The sequence below is a fragment of the Lissotriton helveticus genome, chromosome 3_1 (assembly GCF_964261635.1).
Source record: "Lissotriton helveticus chromosome 3_1, aLisHel1.1, whole genome shotgun sequence".
NCBI lineage: Eukaryota > Metazoa > Chordata > Amphibia > Caudata > Salamandridae > Lissotriton > Lissotriton helveticus.
The window spans coordinates 174,089,290-174,109,580 of record NC_136061.1 but is presented as its reverse complement, the minus strand read 5'-3'; the positions used below and the strand labels follow the sequence as shown (position 1 = coordinate 174,109,580).

Sequence of the window (20,291 nt, the reverse complement as noted above, 5' to 3'; positions counted from 1 at the left end):
TAAAAAGGGTACAAAAACCAACTTCATACCCCAACAGCAGCAATTATTACATTTCACTCCGTTCAATGGGATATATCTTTGTCTAAAATGTTTTGCCTAAGCTAGATGGGTAAAACTGAAAGAGGAGGAGGGATAGAATTGCTAAACCCCCTTCGAACTGTCCCTCAGGAACGTTTTTATGCTTTTCATATAGTTCCCCAAAGCGATGGCTATATCAAGATTTGACATTTCTAATAGTATATCTATAGCTTCGGCTCTTGAGTTTATTCCATATTTTTAAAAAATCGGACATAAAAACCTTTTCCTCAATGCTAAAACCGCGAGGCAATCAACCAATATATGCAGAATATCATTTTTAGTTCCGAGGCCACATTTACAAATTTCATCAGCATATGACATTTCAGCATTAGTTTTTCCCTCCAATAGCCATGGGTTAATTCCGATTCGTACTCTTAGTAGTTCACACCTAAGTGCATAATTTGGCAAGGTGTCCAGGTACGGCGGATAACATGATTCTTTTCTACCCAAGAATGTCTTCTCTTTCACAGATTTTTTTTTCGTGCTCAGGTATACCAAGTCATTTTTCCTAGACTGTTCCTGACCTTGGGATCTAAGTGAGGCCTTGGTAAATTCTATCTCCAGTGTGTGTTGATTTAAACACGTTTTCATATAAATATATGTATATATATATACATACATGTACAAAGAAATGCCTTCTCCCTTGTCCAAGAAAGCGATATCGGCACTCAGTGGGTTTGTAATCTGGCTTTATTCCATAGAGTGAAACATCAACGCGTTCCAGCCAGCTGTTACCTCACAGCCTTGTTCACGATGTTGTCACACACAGATTTCTATTTAACTCCTTCACTGCTAAGCCTTTTTTTGGCTATTTGGGGTAGTTCGCGCTTAGGCCCCTGTAACTTTTTGACCACATGGTGTCACTGTCCACGTCAAATTTGTGTCCTTTTTTTTCAACATCATGGGGATTCTAAAGGTACCCAGGGTTTGTGGATTCCCCTGGAGGGGACACAGAAATTAGCCATAATACAGCAAAACTTTTTTTTGGGGTAGGGGGGAATGGGGAAAAAAGAGCTACAGTTGAAAACGTCTGTTTTTTCCCCTGCAAATGGTATAAAAAAAGAGGGTGTTGTGCTGAAATCAGTCTTCCCAGCTTTCAGGGACAAGCACTTTTGTCAGAAAACCAAAATTGTTTACACAGTTTTGGCATTTTTCTGGGACATAGCCTATTTTTGTAATTTTTTGTACTTTCAACCTCTTTCCAGTTAATGGTAGGAATGGGTATGAAAGCAATAATGGATCCTGGAAAGCTATGCATTTTAGAAAAGTAGACAAAAGTCTGAATTCCGCAAGGGGTCATTTGTGTAGACCCTTCAAGGTTTCTTTATAGAAACTAACCGTTGAATATAGGAAAAATTGAAAATTAGTTGGGAAAAACAGCCATTTGTGTCAACGTTTTCACCTGTAACTTCTTCTGATTATGACAGCTGTTTGAAAGCAATATACAGTTACATCTGCTGGACATTTCTTGTTGTGAAGATATATAGGACTTGTAGGTTAACCAAGAACCCGACGTACCCAGAGCCAATCACTGAGCAGCGTCTTGCAGTGTTTTTTTATTATGTATCGGGTATATAGCAATTCATTTGGGAAAATACATACATGGAAAAATCGATATGAAAGACACCTATGTATTTCTGAAATTGGCACAACATATAGAGTTTAGAAACCGAAGATATTTGCACATTTCCCAAATTGTGAGTACTCATACTAGCATGAGAATTATGGGTCATTTTTCAAAATGGCTCCTTTTTTTACACATTCTTTCATCTGGAAGGCAGAAATGCATTGAAATTCAATAGGTAATAACAGTTGCTCTACACTTCTGTTACCTTAAGTCTCCCGATAAAAATGGTACCTCACTTGTGTGGGTAGGCCTAGTGCCCACGATAGGAAACAGCCCTAAACGCAATGTGGACACAATACGTTTTCACAGTGAAAACGGACCCTTTTTTTACAAAGTGCCTAGCTGTAGATTTTGAACCCTAACCCTGCCTGCACCTAGGGAAACCCAGCAAACCTATACAATTTTGAAAACTAGACACTCAGGGAATCCAGGATGGAGTGACTTGACTGGCTCTCGCCCAGAATCCCTTGCAAACCTAAAAAGGGGCCCAAAAAAAAAACACATTTGCCTCACATTGCTGTGGTGGAAAGTTCTGGAATCTGTTTGGATCCACAAAATTCCACCGAGTCCGCATTCCCCAAAGTCTTCCGAGACAAATGGTACCTCACTTGTGTGGGTGGGTCAAGTACCTGCAACAGGCACGGATCCAAATCCTATTGAGGCGACTTCAAAATTACCTATCACAAAACAACCTGGTTTTGCAAGGGGGGGCAGGTCCCATGATTTTTTGGCCCCTTGGTGTCTAGTTTACAAAACTGTACAGGTTTGCTAGGTTTCCTTATATGTCGACTGCGCTAGGACCCAAAATCCACAGGTAGGTATAGTGCTAAAAACAAGGGTGTGCCTAGTGGGCTTTCTGCCGCCCTGGGGGGGCAGAAAGACTGTGACATTGGCATGCCCATCCTGGGCGGCTCCCCCCCCCCCCCCCCCCCCTGGGAGGGCAGATGAGGGGCTATTGCCCTATCTGCCTTCCGGGGGGGTATGGGGGGTGGCAGAAAGACTGTACCATTTTGGTTGGGTGTATATATATAAATATATATTTCTAAGTTTCTTCTCACCCCATGTATATCGGCTGAAGTCACGGCACAGCAACAGGTAGATTGTAAACGTTTTTTTACTTTATTCACACACCATGTGCAAAGTTTATAGCGTGCATCAAAAAATAGACGGCCTACGCGCTTCGGCTACTCCTAGCCTTCCACTGGACCATAGAGTCCCTGTGGTCTAGACCATCTTTAAAGTGTTCAGTGTTAGTACCCTCTTCCCTTTCCATAGTCATCTAGACCATCAACCTTGCACAGTTTTAATGGCTAGTATAGTCTGCCATTTTCACTTCTTGTTTCACTTTAACATCACAGTAAAGTACTCTCAATGTAAAAAGAAACTCAAAGCAAAAACAAAGTATATACATATATACCCCCTCTAAACCTTGGTTTTGTCCTGCTCTCCGAGACCTCAAATCAGGCTGCAAAAAGCTGGAAAGGTTATGGAGACTAGATTACCTGCCTGAGGCAAAAAAGAATCTGCGGACTGCACAAAAAAAGTATTATGCAGCCATCAGATCTGCCAAAAGTAGCTACTATGCAGGGCGCATCAGCAAAGCTAACAACAATAGCAAGGAAATATTTGCAATTGTCAATAGCTTTGTTTCCCCCTGTGCATCAAAACCTTTGCTGTCCGCTTCAGAAGAATGGTGCGAAGAACTATCTGAGTTCTTCGTTGAAAAAATTGCCAAAATTCAGGTGGACCTGCAAAATGTTTGTAATGGCCCTTCTTCTCTCTTAACAATTCCGCTTCCTTTAATGCCCAGTCGCATCGCCCAACTGGCCGACTTTACCCCTCAACTAGATTCGGATATTACCGCCATTGTTGCTGCCTTAAAATCCGGATCTCCCTCTGACCCATGCCCGGCCAGAGTACTTGCGGGTGTAGCGGAATCGGTGGGAAATGAGGTAACCCAGATTGTTAACCTCTCGCTCCACTCAGCTACCGTCCCTGACTGTTGGAAACAAGCAAAACTACTCCCACTATTAAAAAAAAATGGACTTGATCCGGCCACCCCGTCCAATTTCCGACCAATATCTTTGCTGCCAGCGCTTGCAAAAGTATGCGAAAAGATTGTTTTTGGTCAACTGGAGAAATTCGTGGAATCCACGGAGGCCCTACACCCAGCTCAGTCGGGCTTCAGGGCCGCCTACAGTACTGAGACGGCTCTAGTCGAAATATCGGAGGCTATTCGGGAGTGTCTTGACGGGGGTGGCAGAGCGGCTCTGATTTTATTGGACCTCTCTGCCGCCTTCGATACGGTGCCTCACTCCCTTCTACTCTCCAGACTAGCCGATATAGGTATTACTGGCTCCGCATTTGACTGGCTGACCTCATTTTTAAAAAACCGCACGCAACAAGTTTGGTTGCCTCCTTTTGCTTCTACTCCTAAATTGCTTTCTACTGGTGTTCCTCAGGGGTCCATGTTAAGCCCATTGCTTTTCAATATTTATCTTACCCCTCTGATCTACCTGGCTGAACAGTTAGGGGCAAAAATTATGGCGTACGCCGACGATACGCAACTTTTGTTTACTTGGCCCAAAGATAATTTAGATACGTCGGCGGCCCAATTATGCTTATCTTCTGTCTTCCAATGGTTAGCTAATGCCCAATTAAAATGTAATGAAAGCAAATCCGAGATCCTGCTATATGGCTCTTTTCCTGAGGATTTTAGTGATTGTCTTTGGCCTACCGACCTACCCCCTCCAAAAGTTGCTTCGGGCCCAGTGAAAAATTTGGGGGTTTGGTTCGGTAAGAACCTTAAGTTTGAGGACCATATAAACAAAGTCACTGGAGTCTGTTTTTTTACTTTAAAAACTTTGCGCAGGTTTTTCCCTCTATTACCGAAAGAAGCTAAAGAGACTGTCATTCGGGCATTAGTACTTTCCCGGTTAGACTACGCTAATGGACTGTTTTCTGGCCTACCGGCTTTCTTGATTCACCGCCTTCAGGTTATTCAGAACGCCGCCGCCAGACTTCTGTTTAATGTCCCAAAGCGTTCCAGTGCTCGACCTCTTCTTCGTGCTTTGCACTGGCTCCCTGTTGCCCACAGGATTCTGTTTAAAATCCTAGTGCTGGCGTATCGAGCCATCCACCACACTGGTCCTGTCTACCTGAGAAAAAGGTTCGGCCTGTATATTCCCAATCGCCCTCTGCGCTCGGCCAATTTGTGCCAAATGACTGTCCCCAAATTTAAATATTGTAGACTTGGCGGGCAATCAATCTCAGTGAGAGCAGCGAAATCCTGGAATACTTTACCTCTTCATTTAAAAACTGCCCCGACTCTTGGTTCTTTTAAGAAGGGTCTTAAAACCCATCTTTTTAATATTATAGTTTAAACCTTTCTACCTTCTGTATTCCTAGTTAGTCACGCTCCCCTAGTCTGCTCTGCCTTCAACGCGCCAGGATACTATTTTTTTAGTAATAGAGCGCGATATAAAAGCCTTTAATAATAATAATAATAATATACATTATTCAACATTTTGCATCCTTTGTATATTCAGGGTTAATTTCCCTAGGTGTACAGTCACGAGTCTTTATAGATATCTATTATTGCTATCACAGTAAAGTACCACTTTTTTTGCACACTGTCTTGGGTTAAAGAACAGAGCACCTTCCAATATATTACGTAAAGTACTTTAAATTGGAATATCAGGGGATCAACCTCAAATTATATATAGCACAGGTTGGAATACCAAGGGGTCAGATTATATGTTCCATAGTCCCTATTACTGGACATATTATTATTCTATGTACACTATCTACAATTACCCACAGCATATTGTCAATTCCTAATTGTGTACATACGTAATGGTACCAATTTCGCGACAATTTCCGACATGATAAGATTATATGATTATTATATATATATATCTCACTGCTTCCTGTTTCACCTAGTCTGTGAACTCTCGTGTGGGTGCTCCTCGCGGGTGGTGCGCCCGCAACTATTATTGCTCCATTCTTCACGCAGAAAAGCACTCTCGGGGGCGAGTCCAAACGATTTTATTGCGGACTCACGGTAACCAGACGCGTTACGTCAGTCGCCTTTCTCGATGGTGATGCCGCGTGCACGAAACGGCCCTCTTTTATGTCTATTACTTTGCTTGACATGGAGAACGGCATTGTAACCAAGATTGGTAGACATATTGGAATGTGCAAATTCATTACCACAATACTTCTCAAATGGACAACATATATTTATATTATCCTTGTTGTTAATATAACATCCAGATCCATTGCCTATAACTAAGTCCCCTTAGAACCACAAATGGTTATAGACAACATAGTCAGGCGAGCCTCCAAGAACTAAAATTCCCAGGACATTCGCGTGACCGCAAAACAAAGCTCACGTTTTTGCATCAAGCCCTCTAATGGGCCATCACTTCTAGTGCTTTTTCTGCTTTCCTTATCTAGCCCTGTATGGGCTTGAATTGTAGTAAATCCTGAATACACATAACTACAATAGTGCCTTCCCCATATCCACCAAAAACATTCTACCATTTTAATTTTGATTATACTAAAACCCCACAAAAACGAAAAGGACTAAACAGTTTGTGCTATCCTCATAATTTCAAAATTTGCAAAATGCAAAAAGTTCATCAATCTCAGATCCAAAGACATAAATAGAATTTCATGAAAGTTCATATTTTAGGCAAACACTTGCAGCATTGTTTTACACAGTAAACCTTCTTGGTTTCACAGAGAGCCCTCCGTTCCTATGCCGCATGCAGTTATTCTCCTAAATATACAGCTAATTCCTCATGGGAATTAAGACCCCCGGTGTTTTCGTCTGTAAATCGATGATATATCTTGATTCTAGTCGTCTCAGACTGATCAACCTATCACCCCCTCGTGGGTTCAATGGTACAGGGTCTAAAATAAAAAATCTTAGCTGTGTTCTGTCCCATCTATGTTCTTCCTTAAAATGGCGTGCAGGGATGTGGAATTCCTATAGCCCGACGCCCAGGACATATTGTTTGGGGTCAAGGGCAACAAGATTTGATGTGTATTTTGACCTTGGGACAAGTACACCCAACCCCCTGCAGCACAAACCCTTTGGCTGTCAGTTTGCAGTACCACATTAAGGATCAGGGAAGGCTACTGCCTGTAGTTTAGTTAATATTTGTGTGCATGTGTTAATGCTGTTCAAAACTTGTATTTATAGATCACTAATTGAAAGCCTTTATTATTAGGGAGAGCGCTCTAAGTAAATGTACGTTCTGACTGCACTACTGACAGTGGTTCCTGTATGAAAATGTGTACACACGGTTTCAAAGTTTACCAACATGAGGCTATGCATGATGCTCACAGAATGCTCTCTGATTAGATGCAAATATTTGCAGAAGCTTGAAAGCAAGATTAATGTTTCTTTGCTTTCAGTGTGTTTGCCAAAGAAGACAACCTCCGTTTTGCCTGCATTACATTTTAACATGTTGGCATTCATCCAGCTGGCCACATCTCGGAGACAGCCCCCCATTTTACTAAAAGCTATCTCCGGCACATCAGAGAAGGGGAAGACTAATTGCGTATCATCTGCATACGAAATCGCCTTAACCCCCCATTTTGCAATCAGGGTAAAAAGTGGGGCTAGATAAACATTAAAAAGTAAGGGGCTGAGTGCCGATCCCTGGGGGACGCCACACCAGAGGCGTTTTGGTTTGGAAGAGAAGGTGCCCAAGGCTACTTTTTGGGAGCGATCTGTAAGATAGGAATGGAGCCAACTCAGTGCCTTGTCTTCCAAACCTATGTCCTTCAGCCGTAGCAGCAGTCTGCCGTGATCCACCGTATCAAATGCGGCTGATAGATCCAGGAGCACCAGCATAGCTGATGCCCCTGAATCTAAGGACCACCTAATCGACTCAGCCACCTCGATGAGGGCGGTCTCAGTACTGAAACCTGATCTAAAACCTGACTGAGTTTCATGCAGAATCTCATTTTCCTCAATAAATCTGTTCAGTTGTCGTATCAGTTTTTCGAGCATTTTGCCCGGAGCTGCTAATAGGGAGATTGGCCGAAGATTACTTAAATCGTCCGGGGCGCCATTGGGCTTCTTTTTCAAAGGAAGGAGTGTGGCGTGTTTCCAGCACTCAGGGAATATACCTGTTGCAATGGACGTATTCCAGATGTGTAAAAGTGGTAGAACAATAGTCTGACATCATTTTCCAAAGCTTAGGCGGGCAGGGGTCATCAGGGGCCCCTGATTTACATTTTTTTATTTCCTTCAGGGCCTCGGGAAGGGAAATAGGATGGAATTGAGCTAAGGGAAGGGAGGGCAGCACATTATCAGCCATGTCCGTCATTACTGTGGGCTCGAGACTAGTGAAGGCATCATAGATTTTCACAATTCTTTTAAAAAAAAAGTCTGAGATGTCCTCGCAAAGTCTCTCCGACGGCGTCACTTCAGTCTCAATAGCCCTAGGTTTAAAAAAAAGATTGAACAATCTTAAAAACTTCTTTACTTGATTGCTCCGCTTTCTGAATGGAAGACGCAATGAATAGTTTTTTTGCTTTTTTTATGGATTGATGGAGACCTCGGAGGGCTTCTTTGTAGCAAATTTTTGCAGAGTCACAACAGTTTGCCCGCCATAGTCGCTCTAGCCTTTTGCAGTTGCTTTTTTCAGCCATCAGCTCAGTAGAGAACCATGGGGCGGAGGGGGATTCTCTACGTGATGTGGCAACTTTTCCAGGAGCTATAGTATCCACCGTGTTTCCTATCCAGCGGTTCAGCGCCACCGCATCCTTGTTCACGTCTGTGGTCAGAGCTGGGGAGGCCACAGCAAGAGCAGGGCAAAGGGTGTCTGCTGATATATTATCCCATTTTCTACGTATATATATGAACGTCTCCCATTTGTCTGGTAGTGGGGAGGGAGAGAAAAAGAGAAGGGAATTAAAAAGTGATCTGTCCAGAGCAATGGCTGCGGGTGTTTGGCTGTCGTGTCCAGTATGTTGGAAAAAATTAAATCCAACATATGACCTGCCTTATGCGTCGGTCCCGAAATAATTTGAGTTAGATTAGCAGCTTTCAGCGTTGTGGTAAGTTGGGTGGCCAGGGGGCATCCCGGCCTATCAACGTGAACATTAAAATCGCCAACTACAATAAAAAGTGAGTGAGCTAGAGAGCTTTGGACTATAAAGTCCATAAGTTCACAAGTGTTTGTTGAGGAACAATCCGGGGGTCTGTAGATGATTAGGCCGGCTAAGGACAGTTGGGGGTTGATTTGGAGGCAAAAATGTAGCCCCTCTATGCCGGAAATAGTGGTTGGTGTTGAGGACGCCAATGTGTATTTGTTCTTAAAGATAATAGCTACCCCGCCACCCCTTCTGTCCTTTTCTCTATTCGAGAAGCTCATTTTGAAGCCCGGCGGGACAGCCAGCGAAATGGAGGCCATATTTTCTTCAGTCAGCCAAGTTTCTGTAAGAAATAAGGCGTCCCACTCAGAGTCCATCAATAACAGCCAGATGTCCTCAGCATGCCTAGGGAGGGATCTACAATTTAGTAGGCCGGCCCTAATAATAGTATCAGAGGAATTAGCTAAAGGTTTAGTTTTTGTTTTTAAGTATGAAATTTTTGAAGATGGACCATCACAAAGTGTCTTGCTACACATCGAGCAAGACAGCGGTAGATCGTCAATTGCCAAGTCAGACCTAATCGCCTGACACGGTTTAGTTGTGTTCATTGCTAATAGTTCCGACCTGGACCATACGATCCTCTTAGTAGTCCTACCCTCACCGGCAGCGTGGCTGGCCCTGGCCGCGGTCCGGTCGCAGACAGGCGCAGACGGGCTTGCCTTAGGCGCGCAAACGGCGCTCCCGCTGCGCTCGTCCGCTGCGCTTCCGAAGGAGGCACATGTTTTATAGTCGCAGATGACGTAAATAGGGGGGTGTGGCCTCCAGAAGGGGGCGTGGCCTCAATGAACGCCGGAATGGCGGCAGCGCTAAACTCCGCTGCACAGCCTCACGACGATGAGCTTAATGCCCTGAGCTAAAGTGCCAAGAGGGGAAGTGAGGAGGTAGGTAGTACACAAGTAAATACGTGACTCTCAAATGTTTAAAAAGTAGTTAAAACACACTCCCGGCTTCCGCCTCAGGAGAACTAGCAAAGCATCACCCGGCGCTTGTATTCAGCGTCCTTATGAATGCTCGGCGATTAACGTGGCCTCGAGGGGGGGGGGCGTGGCCTCAAGAAGGGGGAGTGGCCTCAATGAACGCCGCAATGGCGGCAGCGCTAAACTCCGCTGCACAGCCTCACGACGATTAGCTTAATGCCCTGAGCTAAAGTGCCAAGGGGGGAAGTGAGGAGGTAGGTAGTACACAAGTAAATACGTGACTCTCAAATGTTTAAAAAGTAGTTAAAACACACTCTCGGCTTCCGCCTCAGGAGAACTAGCAAAGCATCACCTGGCGCTTGTATTCAGCGTCCTTATGAATGCTCGGCGATTAACGTGGCCTCGAGAGGGGGGCGTGGCCTCAATGACGCCGGAATGGCGGCAGCTCTAAACTCCGCTGCACAGCCTCACGACGATGAGCTTAAAGCCCTGAGCTAAAGTGCCAAGAGGGGAAGTGAGGAGGTAGGTAGTACACAAGTAAATACGTGACTCTCAAATGTTTAAAAAGTAGTTAAAACACACTCCCGGCCTCCGCCTCAGGAGAACTAGCAAAGCATCACCCGGCGCTTGTATTCAGCGTCCTTATGAATGCTCGGCGATTAACGTGGCCTCGAGAGGGAGGCGTGGCCTCAAGAAGGGGGCGTGGCCTCAATGAACGCCGGAATGGCGGCAGCGCTAAACTCCGCTGCACAGCCTCACGACGATGAGCTTAATGCCCTGAGCTAAAGTGCCAAGAGGGGAAGTGAGGAGGTAGGTAGGTCACAAGTAAATACGTGACTCTCAAGTGTTTAAAAAGTAGTTAAAACACACTCCCGGCTTCCACCTCAGGAGAACTAGCAAAGCATCACCCGGCGCTTGTATTCAGCGTCCTTATGAATGCTCGGTGATTAACGTGGCCTCGAGAGGGGGCGTGGCCTCAAGAAGGGGGCGTGGCCTCAATGAACGCCTGAATGGCGGCAGCGCTAAACTCCGCTGCACAGCCTCACGACGATGAGCTTAAAGCCCTGAGCTAAAGTGCCAAGAGGGGAAGTGAGGAGGTAGGTAGTACACAAGTAAACACGTGACTCTCAAATGTTTAAAAAGTAGTTAAAACACACTCCCGGCTTCCGCCTCAGGAGAACTAGCAAAGCATACGAGTGGTGTTCCCTTGGTTAACCCCTTACCAATGGATAGAAAGCTTTGGACATTTGGTCAGCATTGGATAGGAAATCCCAATTATCCTAAGCAGCCAAAATCAGGAACAACATAATGGGAGATGGAGGCCTGATAAGGCAAGGGAATAAATCCTACACAAATCCATAAACAATTCCAGTCTGGAATGTATTAAAAACTATGTACAATTATGAAAAACTAATAAAATTCTATAGGCTCAAGTAGCCACAGTAATATTATACAGAGATTATTAGAGCCATGTGTATAAGTCCTCAGTCGTGTTCAATCCATTTGGATTTTAGCAATCCAATTCCAAGATGTACTTGGCCTCCAGGCACCTGAGAATTGCCTCCCTATTCCCACCACGCTTGGGACAAAGAACACAGTCAATTACAAAATATTTCAGATGTTGCATGTCATTTGAGTGCACTTCTTTAAAATGCCGTGCAACCGGGTAGGACTCATCTGAATTGGTAATGGCCCTTAAGTTGTGGAGCACTCTCTTGTGGACCTGCAGCTTAGTGCTGCCCACGTACTGCAGGCCACAAGAGCACTCCAGCACATAGACTGAATATTCAGACTTGCATGATAGCCATTTATCAATAGTGCAAGGCCTGTCTTTAAATGGTGAGGAATATGATGTTTTATTAATTCCATATTTGCAGGCCCTGCATGTCTGACACTTATAAAAACCTTTCCGGTTAGTTAACCAACTGCTCTTAGCTTTTGTTTCTGGACTGTTATTAACCACCAGATCCCTGGTGCTGGGTGCCCTTCTGTAAGTAATAGTGGGAGAGCGTGGTAAACCTTCCCCTAAAATGGCGTCACTCTGAATCAGATGGCAACTTTTCCTTAAAATTCTATACAGGCTATCTTTTTGTTTGTTGTAAGTGAGAATGAGTCTCGGACTGTTGCTCTTTCTGTCAACCATGATTTTTTAAATAGTCTGAGGGGTTCTCATATTCTCTTTGGGTTTTTTCATTAACAGATCAGTGCGAGACATGTTTCTGATGTACTTTATTGCATCATCTAAGATGTGCTCGGCATATCCCCTCTCATGGAATCTACTCTGTTGTTGAGCATTTACCAGGTCCTCATCCTACTACAGATTCTCCGAATCCGCAACAACTCCCTATATATATATATATATATATATATCTATCTATCTATATATATATATATCTATATATATCACGTGGCCTATAGGGACATTGTCATTTTTCTCTAAGTTGGCATGAGCACGTCGCAGCTTGCTTGCTGCTTTGGCGCACGTTACTGCACATCTTTATTTTTTTACAATAATTTCAATTACTGCTTTCACATAAGAACTCATCACTGTGTTCACTCTCTGCATGTTCCTGGGATTGTGCCTGAAAATTATGTGCAAGGTCGGACAACAATGCCCCTTGTTATTTTGTTCTAGCCAGGCCTTAGCCCTTAGACAAAACATACCGATGCAGCTGTTGTTTGGACAACATACTTTGGTTTTTAGTGGGATACACGAATAGGTAACACACACTTGGAGGTGGACGTCTACAGAGAGAAGAGCGAGACGGCACCTATGATGTCTATCTACCAACTATAGGATAAGGTATGGGGTCTGCTGACAAAGCCCAGAGATCTTCTAATATATAATACTGCTTCTTAGCAAGGGGATGGAGGTTAGGCTCTATGATCTTTCTATGATGAAATCTCCCTTCATGACTTATGGGCTAGCTGCTATGCTAACTGTATTTTTTTTTTTTGCAGAGTTTTATATAGCGCGAACTAGACCCGAACCGAATCGGGTATCAGAGCGCTTTACATAGCACCAGTTACGTTACATGAGGACGGACACACATTCATTTTAGGCACGGGGAGATTGAGTGATTTGCCCAGAATCACAGGAGGTTTTGGCGTCGTTACCGAGACTCGAACCCAGGTCCGAGGTCGAGCGCCCTAGCCGTTAGGCCAACTCCTCTGCAATTTCCTGCTTGTTGTGGCATGTATAAAGCATTTTAGGGGATGTTAGTTAAAATAAATAATTTAAACTGTTTTGTGTCTGTCGGATCTTATTGTGGACAAGTACAAGAGTGCGAGCGAAAGGGTGTGTCTTGTTAAAGCGATTCCTGAGAGATCTGAGAGTGTTGTGTTCTAAGGTGTCTAATCATTTGTTTCTCTGTGAGTGAGTAGGAGAGCAAGTAAGACACTAGAGCTAGTCGGTCCTGGGCTCGTGGGTACTAAGGTGGTAGCAAGACTCATTGCCCCAGTATTGGAACTTTCATAGATTCCCATGCTTTTGTATCATTCCCCGTCGTCGGAATGGGAGTCTCGGTAACAAAAATAACATAGCAGTAGGTACAAAAGAGAAAGAAAAAGGCCTAGGCTTCATTCCCTTTTGTAACATATCCGCCTCTTTTTGTAAATCCAAACTGCTCCGTGAGTCAGTGCCTGTAAGAAGTCCTCTGGGGCCTGAAGGGAAAATATTTCACAAAAATGCAGTTGTGGCTTCCGTTGCTAAGTGCTCCTGAATCAATAATTCCTTCAAAAGTTGTTTATTTCATATTACACAGCATGAAATGCATCTACCTACACCCACAGTGACTCATTGAGGCCTAATCGACCTTCATTTGACCAACACTGCATTGTATGAGTGCCATAAAAATAGAAAAGTTAATATAAACATAGTAATGTGGCTGGAGATCGGCAACGATTTTATAAAACTATCCAGTTATTACATTATGCTCAAATAGTATCAATGTTTAGATCAGTCAGTCACCGTTTATGTACTGCATGAGAGCGGGCATGTTCATATCTTGTGTGTGTGTGTGTGTGTGTGTGTGTGTGTGTGTGTGTGTGTGTGTGTGTGTGTGTGTGTGTGTGTGTGTGTGTATATATATATATATATATATATATATATATATATATTCACGCTCCAAGGTTGTCCACCTTATGAGTAGCACGCGAGCAGCAGCTTTATTTATGTGTAGGTGAGGACGGGGATCCGCTCGTAGACGCCGCTCCGTAATGGAATCGAGGACGGGCCCACTTGTGGAGTCCATACAGGACTTGATTGTGTGCTTTCCGTACTACACTTCCCAGAAGTCTCACTGGAGCCTCCCATCGACGGGCGAGTTATATAATTGGAGAAGTGTAGCGGGTGCGCACACCGCTTCCGTTAAAGCCCCTGAAGAGAAGCAGATGGAGCTTCGAAACGCGTCGGGCAGATCCATTACGGAGTGGCGTCTACAAGCGGATCCCCGTCCTCACCTACACATAAATAAAGCTGCTGCTCGCGTGCTACTCACATGGTGGACAACCTTGGAGCGTGAATCTATATGCGGCAGTCCAGCCGCAGAGTATGCACCACCCCGTTAACGTGGGGGTCACGGCAGTGAAGTAGCAGCCGTACATGGAATCGAGGACGGGCCCACTTGTGGAGTCCATACAAGACTTGATTGTGTGCTTTCCGTACTACACTTCCCAGAAGTCTCACTGGAGCCTCCCATCGACGGGCGAGTTATATAATTGGAGAAGTGTAGCGGGTGCGCACACCGCTTCCGTTAAAGCCCCTGAAGAGAAGCAGATGGAGCTTCGAAACGCGTCGGGCAGATCCATTACGGAGCGGCGTCTACAAGCGGATCCCCGTCCTCACCTACACATAAATAAAGCTGCTGCTCGCGTGCTACTCACATGGTGGACAACCTTGGAGCGTGAATATATATATATATATATATATATATTTAGACAAAGATCGATTAGACCAGTACGCGTCATTGTAATTGTTGCCAACGTTTGCAGGATTTATTGCTTCTGGAGTGCTGGTATATATGTTGTACTAATCACAGAAAACTCCCCCCTGCTATTACTAAATAAGGCATGAAAAATGTGGCCAGGGCCTTATCTGTATATAGACTACTCTAAATCTCATGCCTGTCTGTCTCAATCTCTTTATGTGAGATAATATTCCTGCAACATAATGATATCTATTAATTCCAGCAACAGTTTCCTTTTCACATAGCCCCCTCGAATGAACACATCTAAGTTATTAATGTACTAAAAGAAAAGTGGAGTAAATGTATGGAATGGTTTCCTTCAGTGTGCAGACTAATACCAATAAGCATTGGACTGGCCACTAACTTTAGACTCCAGGGCTGCATGCTGCCCACTGTAAAGCTCTTCAACACCTCCTATGGTGTAGTAAGTACCATGTAAATGCAATTTTAGTTCCTATTTAATACAAATTAATATAACATGAGTTTTGGGGGAATGGGGAGAAATGATAGCTGTACTTAAATCTGTAGAGTACTTGGTAGAAAATGGGATCATCAACTGTTTTCTTATCTTGTTGCAGACTCTTCGCTAACTGCTGGCGCCAGTTTGGAGAATGGAGGAGCTCCTCAGAAACTTCTGATTTTGGATGCTCGTTCTTACACTGCTGCTGTGGCAAACAGGGCAAAGGGAGGAGGCTGTGAATGTGAAGGTAAATAGAAACATTTTGATTTCCTTAGCAGCATAACCCACACGTTGACAGCATGAAATGCCACTCCCGTCCCTTGTGGCACAGCTAATGAGGTAGCAAATGGAAGTTGCTTCTGGCATCACCCTTGTCTAGAACTGTTGGTAGTCGGTTATCTGGTTAGTGATGTCCAGTTTAAAGTGTTAGTAAAGTTGTTGATTCCCTATCCTTTCCTGCAGAAGGGTCAGTAGCTTTCAGTAACTTGTAATTCTTTCCCAGCACTTGCCTGTGTTGGTGACTGAGGGCTCATACGACCAGAGCCAAGGCTGCTAACACTGCGTTGGCATGCGGAGTCCCTATTTTGGATATCAAATCAGGCCATGAACTGGGTATCAATTTACTTGTTCACTAAACACTACTACTGTCTAGATAGCCAGGTCGGGCAGAAGGGACACTTTGCTCATTAGGTCCCACAATACTTTTGGATTGGAGTCATTCCACAAACCCACCACTTTGGGAGGTAATGCTTTGGTATTTATTCACAAGGTGAGGAATCTGCGGTTACAAGTTTCAATCATAAGAACACGTTACTTACCTTTGTAAAGTTCTTTCTGGTGGATACTCAGTGTAACCGCAGAATCCTCACCTCCCCGTTCGGTGGAACGGTTTCTTTTTTTTGTATGGAAAGTTCCAAGTCTAGAGAACAGCACACTGTCACATCTATTCAGATACTGGCTTTGACGTCTAACAGCGCAAACAGTCGAGAAAGAAACTGACTTGCGCTTATATGAGGCTTCTATGTCGCTTCTTTGGTGGAGTATCACTATGTGGCAAACTGGATCTTGACATTTTGCTATAGCTATCCTTTACGATAGGTGCCGTTCAGCTCCATCTAACCGTTTTGTTCTACCATGGGCGGGATGACACTGGAGGCAAGTAGTCACCCACGCAGTGCGTCAGTTCCCTTTTATCTGCTCCCTTAACACAAACTAAGAGCAGGTCCGTGGAACATTTATAAAAATTCTAGATTTTCTACGTTTTTTCAGTACTAGGAAGTATGTCACCTCCTAAAACGTCAGGGCTCAATCCCTGTCACTGAAGTCAAGGTTTGCTAGTGGTGGTTGGGGACCAAACACAGCTCCAAGCTGTGTGAGCAGTGCAGCCTCTTGCACTTTATGTCCATTGAGGAGCTGCGTTCTTTGCGTTCCAGAGCAGAGTCAAAATCATGCTAGTCTCCCTCCACTAAGGCATCAAATGACAAGAAAAAGCACAAGGAGTGAAATCAGAAGGACTCAATAACAAGATTCAATTTATGCTCCAGAGATGTGAGGAGGAGGCTCCTATGTGTAGTGGCAGGTAATTCCACACTTTAGGGAGAAGGCTGAGCTGCTGATCAGATTTTCCATATAAGTAGGAGTTGTACAAGACGAGCAAAGGTGTCTGGAGGTTTTGTGAAAGCAGATGCAATCGTTGAGGTATGCTAGGCCACGGTTATGTAGTAAAGTCCTAGGGCAACTTCTAAAAAGAGTATCACAATAAACCAATACAATTCTAGTACAAGGAGAGATGGACATATTTATATTGAAAAGTACAAAAATAATTATTTATTGATAATGATATATTCCGTATTTCATCATTAAAACTAGAACAAACCACATACACACCGCATCCATTGCATCCTTCGTACTCAACAGTCGTAATGTAAATGTAAATGTAAATGTATTTCGATTTATATAGCGCACGAATCACCCAGGGGTCTCAAGGCGCTTGCTTAGGGAACCCGTCCTGGTATTCCCCTGTGAGATACCCCGGCAGGGTATTCACAAGGTGAAAGCCAGGCATCCCGCCGCGAGGGGCCGTAGTGGAAAGATTAAGCAAGCTATTGCCCAGAGTCGCAGAGTGTGACCCCGTGAGTCGAGTAGGCACCGGAGCGAGAATTGTCGAGTCCGTGGAATTTTTTGAGCTCGAGACCCGCCGAGGCGGGGAATCGAACCCTGGTCCACAGCTGATCTCAGCTTCCGGGTCTGCCGCCTCTAACCACTGAGCCACGCTTCTCCACTGTAATGTATACATATAAAGGTATGAGCAACATCTGAGAATTCATAAATCAAAAGCATTGTGTACATATTCTGATGTATTTTAAATGTTCGAGGCATGTGGGCTGCTGAATTCATATCTATAGCATAGATCGCCGCCTAGTGTTGGGTCCGGACCACATTGTTGTCCTGGAAGAGTCTTCGAAGTATCACGAGATAGGTGGCTCCTCCCCTGGACTACAGTACGCATGGGCATCGGCTCCATCCCCAGATTGTTTTTTCCGCCATTGGGTTCGGATGCCTATTTGATCACTCCAGTTCGAATTCGATAAAAACTTTCTTTTCGGCCCGCAGGCCTTTCCTATATTGTCGGTATTGTTATTGCATTCGGTGCCCAGCTCTGTTCCGGCTCAGTTCCCGAGTCGGACATCCAGAGGAGTCGCGTGGCTCTTCGGTGCTCAAGGCCCAGTCAACGCAACAAGACTTATTCGACACATCATGGAACGGAGCCCGTTCAAGAGGTGGCCCGTGTGCAACTCCAAGTATCCCCACATCGACGTCCACCTCGTGTTCAACAAGTGCCTGTCGCCGGACCACGATGAAGCCAACTGTATGGCTTGTTCTCGTTTTCGCTCCAAGAAGACGATTCGACTTCGGCGCGTGGCGCGCCAGGAGGCCCAGCAGACTGCACCTGCCCCGGTGACCATTTTCGATACCGAGGGAGAAGCAGACGAGCAGTAAGTTCAGGAGCTGATTTCCATTCCAGCGGCGGAGATCGACTCCAACTACGACGCAGACGTCGAAATGCTCGATACAGAAGACGTCGTCGACGAGGTAGGAGACGACGATGGGGCCTATGGGGCCACGGAAGATAGCTCAGGCGAAGAGCTATGCCCCGTTCGGACATTGACTAAGGCTCAGGTCGAGGGATCGCCACATGGCCTTACCCAAGATCTTACCCCTAAATCCACGGTCTCGCCTCCGGGCCCGACTACGGACACTTCTGCGGAGCCGCCATTGGTCAAATCGAAACCGAAAGGGAAAGCCTCGGTCTCCACAGACACTTCTACGGAGCCGACATTACTAAAATCGAAACCGAAAGAGAAAGCTTCGGTCTCGACAAAAACGAAAGTGATAGAGGCGCCATCGGCACAGAAAACGCCTGTCGCCTTGGTCGGCTCCACGTCTTCGGACATGTCCGTGCAGACGAAGCCGAAGAAGGTTGTCGAATCGGTGAAGTCGCTCAAGGGCGTCGAGCCGAAGACTGGGGCACCAAAAACGCTTGTCAAAGCCGCCGACCCAAAACCGTCAGCGCCAAAGGCCGTCGACACAGTCAAGGGACTCGGAGCTCCGAAAGCTGTCGATCCAACCCGTCGGTCCGACAAGGCCAAGAGTACCACTACCCTCGAGTCACCACGTGATGGTGGCTCGAAGGCGCCTGTTGAGTCGACGAAGCCGTCCGCATCCTTCACGAAGCAGGTGTCGGACTCGTTACAGCGTATTAAAGACAAGGCTTCCGCGGTCGATCCGAAGGATGCTTCCACACCGAAGCCAGCCTCCAAACCACACAAGTCGACAGCGCCGATTCGGTTCACGCTGCCGCCGAAGGAGTTCGAGCCCAAGCAGGTCATCGAGCCGTCCATACCGGTCTCCACCGGGCCGAAGCCTACCCCTGCTGTTGTAGGCACGAAGCATCGACAACCCCTACTCGAGGACCAGTCGGAACAGTTTATCGACGCCGGTAAACTGTCCATTTACAAGCGCAAGATCACACCAGCACAGCCTATGGAGTCCTACACAATTCCTTTGAAAAAGAAAAAGGATTCCATGGATTCCCCAGTTCTTGTAGAACTGATTAATCCACGTGCTCAGGACACTGCTCCAATCTCGCCCACTTACTCAGATGTGGAGGCTGGGGAAGGTGACTACGACGAGTACAACTACCCTGCTGACACTGATCCTGAAGATCGGCATGACACATGGACAGATGCTGCAGACCCAGGGGATCCACAAACTGCCCATGACCCTCAAGTATATGCTGTCAAAACCTCCCCCACTGAGGATTCGGCAGCATTTAATGCACTAATTGAGAGGGCAGCAAAAAATCATGACGCCCAGCTGCATGCTGACCCTATTGAAGTGGACTTTCTGTTTGATACCTTTTCCACCTCTGAAAAGACTGTCAAGACTCTGCCAATGCTAAAGGGTGTCTTGAAACATGCTGCAGACATTTTTAAAGAACCCACACGTGCCAGGGTTATAAACCCCAGAATTGAAAAAAAGTACAAGCCGGCACCTGGCGACCCTACCTACATCAGGGGCCTGTTGCCGTTGGACTCCCTGGTTGTTTCTAATGCCCGGAAGAGGGCAAATTCAGACTACTGGTGATGCTCCTCCCCCTGACAAGGAGTCTAAAGTGCTCGAAGCATCAGGGAAGAGGGTGGCGGCTCAAGCGGCCAATATCTGGCGTATTTCTAACACGCAGGCACTCTTGGCCAGATATGACAGGGCACACTATGATACCCTTGAAACACTCTTACAACACTTGCCAGATGAGTATAAGGAGGCAGCAGAGATGCTCATTCAAGAAGGGAAGCTCATCTCAAATGCTTCAATTAAGTGTGCGCTAGACGCAGAGGACACCGCGGCCAGGGCCATTAACACCAGTGTAATGTTGCGGCATCAGGCCTGGCTCAGAATCTCCAGGTTCAAGCCGGATATACAAACCACCATCCTCAATCAACCTGTCAACCCTGACCACTTATTTGGCCCGGAGGTGGACACCACCCTGGAAAAAATCAATAAAGACA

The 20,291-nt window shown here is 45.5% G+C and overlaps 1 protein-coding gene across 8 annotated transcripts in view; it reads left to right on the top strand.

The window, feature by feature from the left end:
* MTMR4 (myotubularin related protein 4) overlaps positions 1–20,291 on the top strand; it is an 856,656-nt gene that overhangs the window by 422,628 nt on the left and 413,737 nt on the right. For all 8 annotated transcript variants that reach the window (XM_078679492.1, XM_078679491.1, XM_078679497.1 and 5 more), the window contains one exon: positions 15,341–15,469. In XM_078679492.1, the coding sequence (XP_078535618.1) occupies positions 15,341–15,469 (129 nt within the window). The remainder of the gene's footprint in view (positions 1–15,340; positions 15,470–20,291) is intronic.